We start from the raw sequence: 6,333 nt of genomic DNA, 5'->3' as shown, positions 1-6,333 counted from the left end.
GATTTGAAAAAGTCACTGTGCGAGCAAGCAATGTGGGGAGTTATATAACCTAGTTGACACATTGTAAAGTTTTGACTTTATTTAGCCTACAAATTTAAAATTTAACTAAATCGCTGAAGAACAACATCGCTGACAATTAAATGATAGGAAATTGATGGAGGATGTTGCCTTCAGCGAAAAACAGACAGTTAAAAACGTGACTTGTACCGTGCTCTTGCAGCCGGTGTTCACGAATTTATAACACAGATAAGTTGTGCGAAAGGGGTGACGGACATTTTGCCCCGGCTAACTCGCCCCAAGGTACAACTCGCCCCAAAACTAACTCGCCCTGATTTTGGGGCGAGTCTCGATTGCAAGTTTTTGACAATTCGCCCCAATCGACCAAATTTCCAAAATCTCGCCCCATTTCGTTTTAATGGCTCTATTACAATGCCGCCCCGGCCCCGGCCGCCCCCCAGCCGGCATTGTTGTCCCTCCCCTATATAAGCGTGGCGGGCGGGGGAGAGGTCAGTGCGCGGGTAGCCATGGGCGAGGCCGGCACTAGCAAAGTTCGCTACACTACTACTCAGCGTGGGGCGAAGAAAGCAATGTATGACGGGTTTATGTATGTCTTCCACCGTGAGAAGAAGGACGTGGCGGGGTGGCGCTGTGATCTGCGAGGCAACCGTAATGGCCGCATCACCGTGCTGAGGAACGACACCGTCCTTGACCAGCAACCACATACGCATGAACCTGACTGGGGTCGCTGCAAAGCACAATAGACGGTAAGGGCAATCAAGAAGGCGGCAGAGACTTCTAGAGCGACCACCGTCGCTGTGGTTCAAGCGATAATTGCACGGGTGTCAGACAAAACGGCAATGAAGTTGCCCAAGTTTCAAAGCTTAAAGAAGATGGTACGGAGGGTCAAGCGGCGGGACCTACCCCCTGAGCCGAAGGAGCTAGAAGAACTTGAAGAAATACCCAGAAAATTCAGAACTACACTCAAAGGTACATTTTACTTTTTACATGAATAAAATTCAGAATTCGGGGAAAATTTTAACTTATATTAATGTCAGGTGACCGATGGCTTCTACACTACGATCCGGAGGAAGACCAGAGGGTCATCATTTTCACAACAAACCAGCACCTTAAACTTCTTGCGCGGGCCACCTACTGGGTTATGGACGGCACATTCAAGGTGGCGCCGCACGTGGTCTGCCAGGTGTACGCTATCCACGGTGCTGTCAACGGCAAGTGGGTCCCACTCTTCATCGTGCTGATGGAGAGGAAGTCGAGGCGGACCTATGAGGACGTCTTCGAGATTCTGAAGACGGAGACTAGGAGGCGTCTCAGGCGGGAGCTGGCACCGGCTAAGATCTCTACGGACTACGAGCAGTCTGCCATCCAGGCTGTTCGGGCAGCATTCCCAGGTTAATAACCTATTTTTCAATGATAATTCCATTGAAATCGGGCTAATTTGGGTTTTAACGTTGTCGCTTTTTATGCTCCAGATGCAGATGTAGCTGGGTGCCTGTTCCACTTCGGGCAGGCCCAGTGGCGCCAACTTCAGGGTGCGGGCCTCGCCGTCGCCTACCGTCTCGAGGCCAACGAGGAGATGAGGGCGAACTTCCACTCCCTCATCGCCTTGGCCTTCGTCCCGGTGGACGACGTCGAGGACGCATTCGACGCCCTCTCAGAAGCCAGCGTGCTGAATCTGCAGCCCATCTTCGATTACGTCGAAGAACACTATATCAGAGGCCGGCTCCGAGCACGTCGTGGAGGACGTGTCCGTCGGAGGACGGCTCCCCTCTTCCCCCCTCACATATGGAACTGCTACGAGCGGACTCTGGAGGGGCTCCCCAGAACGACCGACACCTGTGAGGCCTGGCACCGGCGGTTGTCGTCGCTCATCGGGAAGCATCACCCTTCCTTCTTCGTCTTCCTGAGCCAGCTCCAGGAGGAAGTGGGCGAGATTGGCGTCCACATCACCAGGGCCGAGGGCGGCCACTCCCCCAGCAAACGCCGCAGCCAGCTGGAGCAGACGGAAAGAAGAATCCACCGTATCGTGGATCGGTACCAGGAGTACAAGGTGGACGACGACATCGTCGCATACCTGCGGGCCATTGGCCACAACTTGGCAGGATATTTCTGAATAAAACCCTTGAAATCCCTTGAAAAACACATTTCATTTGGGGCGATTTAGGACTGCACTCTAAAAAAAATCAGTCCAAAATTTTGTAACATTGATATGAAGTTTTTTCAGTAACAAGATTACAAAATTTTGTAACATACGAGGTTACAAATTTTCGTAACTACGGAGTACAAGTATTTGCTTCCTGGTTACAAAATTTTGTAACATAAGATGTTACAAATTTTCGTAACGTCGCATTACAAATATTTCTTTTCTGATTACTAAATTTTGTAACATTTTGTGCTGTGGTGTGCAGTTGCCGCCACCCCAAAATTAGTAGTATTTTCATATTGCCCTTCCGGAAGGATCATATCATTTAGCCAATGCCTCTTCATCAGAAGTGCATAGTGAATTACCCGAGATCCTTTATCTTCGAGCATTGCAAAGGTCGGTTTTAGCAAAATTATTTTGCTAAATCTTGCCTTTCTCTCGGAGCAATGAATGTTCCAAGGAAGCCGGAACCAATCAGTGACTCTGCAAGTAACTGATACAAAAATGAAGCAGCGTGTAGAAGACGCTACAATTATGCCTGGAAAACGTTGCCATACCCAACCAAGGAGAGTTGGCAGGTACCCTGCGCGCGTTGATATTAAACCAATTGTATCTGACGCATGGTTGACTTTTTGAACAAAAACTTTTATATTCACTGAAGGTCATTGTCTTATGGAGCATACAGCGTAAAATTAAATGTTAGTTTCGTGTCAAAATTTGAGTTTTATGCAAAGAAATGGTTATTGTTAGAGACGCTCTGACCGTTACGCCATCTAGTGGCAGTTACTAGCAACACACAAAATCTGAAAATCTCTCGAGTCGAAGAGATTTGCCTTCGGTAGGCAGCAAAGGCAGACCTTCTCTGCTCTCACACTAAGTTTTACATGAGAGTGTACAAGTTTGTCTTGTTTTTTGGATGGCTGCAACAGCACATTTCTGAACCAAATGGTACAAAATTTTGTAATTGGGACACAAAAATTTGTAATGCGTGGATGCAAAAATTTGTAACATCCTATGTTACAAATTTTTATATCAAGTTAACGAAAAATAGTACCAGGATTAGGACAAACTGTAACAATGTTACAAAAATTTGTAACAATTACAAAAACCTGCAACAGTCACAAAAATTTGCATTCGTATTCTTAAAGTTTGTACGTCGGTTGCAATTTTTTGAAACAATTACAAAATTTTGTCACAACATTACAAATTTTCGAATCTGCATCCAAGGTTACAAAATTTTGTTTCAAAATTGATACTAGAACTTGTAACTTTTTTTAGAGTGTGGGTCGAGATGGGTTTGGGTCGAAATGGTCATGGGGCGAATTAGTACTGGGGCGAAATAGCTGGGGCGAGCTGTCCTAGATCCGTGCGAAAGCGAAGAGAGAGATGCCTGGAACTAAGCAGTGATAAAACTTACCGACATGATGATTTGGCTAATAAATGTGGTACAGATGAATGAAATAGTGATGGACGAAGATGCGGCGAACGTCTTCCTCGCTCGAAGTTCACGGTCTAAATGAGAAGGATAGGGAAACGGAAAACGGAAAACCCAGAAAGGTAGGGCTTCTGCAGCTTCTGGCGGAGAGTGCACCCGGAAGTAGCAGCTTGCCGAACCATGCAAGTTTTCTGGACTAACATCAATTGTAAGTGATTGTTTCTGTGTCTATGTACGTTGCATTAATTTAAATGTTCTATCCTGTTTGTGAAAAAGAATAAAAACACTATAAATTGAAGTTTGAGTTGGATGTGCATGGTCCGCGTTTCAAGTGATGGTACGACTGATTGTAGCCCTGAGCAGGGTCGGTGACTTCGAGTCGAGATCGCTGGTGGTTGTGGTATCTGAACAATCTCAAAGTGCACCGCGTTGTTTTTCCCAATATCCTAAATTACTGAAAGAAGAAACCGTGGCAGAGGTGAGAACAGAATCTTATAAGATTTACCGAAATTATGTTTATAACCTTGTCCCTTGATCCTTAATCGGATAATGGTACGTAAGTGCCGCATCTGATCGCGCCGTCACTGCTCGCCTATTTTGATTTAAGTACATATTTTTCAGAAAAATAATACTTCTTTGTTATTTATTTTGAGTGAAGTAAATGTTTTATCCAGTGTGGCCTTTAACATTTTTTTTTTTTTTTCTAACAGCAAAATACTTGAATAAGGTATTCGATCTACTTGAATGCCCATCTGTTGATGATCACAGTGGTTCCAAAGAAGAAAGTACTGATAATCTGATAAAATCTAATCTTGACATGATACATTCAAATGAAGAAATTAGTTAAGAGGAAGATAACAATGCTTTTTTATCCTTTGAATTACTGGAGCAATGAAAGGTATATCACTTGAAGGTATGTTTCTTAAATTTTTGTTCATGGGTCTTAAACAAAAGAGCGGGCTAAAACTGAGAAGAACAGTACCGAATTGAAGAGACGCCATAGTGTGGAATCTACAAGTGACATTGAGTCTGAAACTGATGAACAGAAGAACCGTAGTGATTCAGAAAACTGGAGAGGGTTGGCACCTATCCCCAAAAAAGTCAAAAACAGCCAAATACTTAAACCCTTGTCTAGAGTTGTCTCTGGTAATGGAGTGCAACTCATTGAAACCTCCAAAAGAGAGAGTATTGTTTAACACGTTGAACCCAGGGGAGGTGGGGGTGCTTAATACGGGTTATTGTGACCATACGTGTGGTCATGTGGGACTCAACGTGGTAATGGACTGATGAAGGGCTTTTCGAAGACAAGTAACAGCACCCATGCACAAGTTAAAAACGCCTGTGCATTTGACGTCCTTGCACAAGTAGTAACCTGAGGGTATATTCAGTACGGTGTGTACAGAACAAGTTTAGAAGTACATCTGGACTGTGACTTCTTGCAGACCTGCAAAAGTCTTGCAGAAAAAGATGCAATGCAGGAGACGTACATGATGCGGTTGGACACCGTAGCCAAGATCACCGACCCCACAGCTAAGGTTGCCCCTCACAAAAGTACCTTAAGAAGAAAGAAGACATCGCTGTCCATCACATGTGACTGCTACAACGACCTACTTAGCAGAATTCTTCTCAAGAATGTGACGTCAGCAACTGTAATATTCAGCTGCTCTCTCCGGCGATTCAGACCGTGTATGCCTGAAGAACAGTGTGTGATTAATGTGGGCATGGAGGTTCTTCTCTATGCAGGAATGAGAAAGCTTGACAAAGCTATGTTAATTGCTCTGAAGATGATGGACTCCTGGAGTGAAGACTGTCCAGGGGGAAACCTTCACTCTACATCCTGCTCAAAGCCTTGCACCGGGCTATCCTCAGTTCGATGTGAGTTTGGCCCTCACTTACTTATAAATGTAGATGTATTTGGGTCCTCTGGACAACACGAGGCAATGAGAAGTACAGTCGCACTTCTAGATTTCTCGACAAAGCTGAACATCCTTGGAGTAAAGTCATTTGTGCTCAGTGACATTGGTGCCCGCCAATCTGCCCATTATATCGCTTGGGCGGAGAGCGACAGGACAGTGGGAGATGTTCAACGACATGTTCGAAAAGGTCAGAGTAGTACAAGACAGCAGCAAAGAAAATCAGACCGTAATTGGCTGAGCGATTAGCGAAGACCATTACTCCACTGACAGGAAAAGTTTCATTCTGTTTGTTTGTTTGTCTGTTTGTCCGCACGATAACTCGAGAAAGAATTGAGAGCGATCTGGGAATTTCAGGGTCGTTTTCTATCACAAAAAGACAGGTTGAGTTCGAAGATGGGCATTCTAGCTCAAAAATTGACATTTAAAAAAATCGAAATTTAGTAGACAAGAGAAGGGCCTCCTATGAAATTGCAAAGCATGCGTGTAAATACTGACAATGCAGCAAAGCCATAGAAGAGACCCCCTCTTCCCCTCCCTAAATACCAGCTGAAAATTTTTTGATTGGCTGAGCGATTAGCGAAGCCTATTACTCCACTGACCGGAAAAGTTTCATTCTGTTTGTTTGTTTGTTTGTTTGTATGTTTGTCTGTCTGTCTGTCCGCACGATAACTCGAGCAAGAATTGAGAGAGCGATCTGGGAATTGCAGGGTCGTTTTGAATCATAAAAAGACAGATCGAGTTCGAAGATGAGCATTCTAGCTCAAAAATTGGCTTTTAAAAAAATCAAAAACTACAGGTCGCAAAATGTATCAAACTTTTAT

The 6,333-nt window shown here is 44.5% G+C and overlaps 1 protein-coding gene across 1 annotated transcript; it reads left to right on the top strand.

Annotated features, from left to right (window-relative positions):
- Positions 1-841: 841 nt before the first annotated feature.
- Positions 842-2,148, top strand: LOC113214448 (uncharacterized). Its single transcript, XM_026433809.2, has 3 exons — positions 842-987; positions 1,056-1,409; positions 1,491-2,148. Exons 1-3 carry the CDS (start codon positions 858-860, stop codon positions 2,129-2,131), a joined length of 1,125 nt encoding a protein of 374 aa, XP_026289594.2. The 5' UTR covers positions 842-857; the 3' UTR covers positions 2,132-2,148.
- Positions 2,149-6,333: the final 4,185 nt, after the last annotated feature.

This window comes from Frankliniella occidentalis, unplaced genomic scaffold, assembly GCF_000697945.3.
Source record: "Frankliniella occidentalis isolate FOCC.00 unplaced genomic scaffold, Focc_3.1 Scaffold280, whole genome shotgun sequence".
NCBI lineage: Eukaryota > Metazoa > Arthropoda > Insecta > Thysanoptera > Thripidae > Frankliniella > Frankliniella occidentalis.
This window is presented reverse-complemented; position numbering and strand designations above follow the sequence as displayed.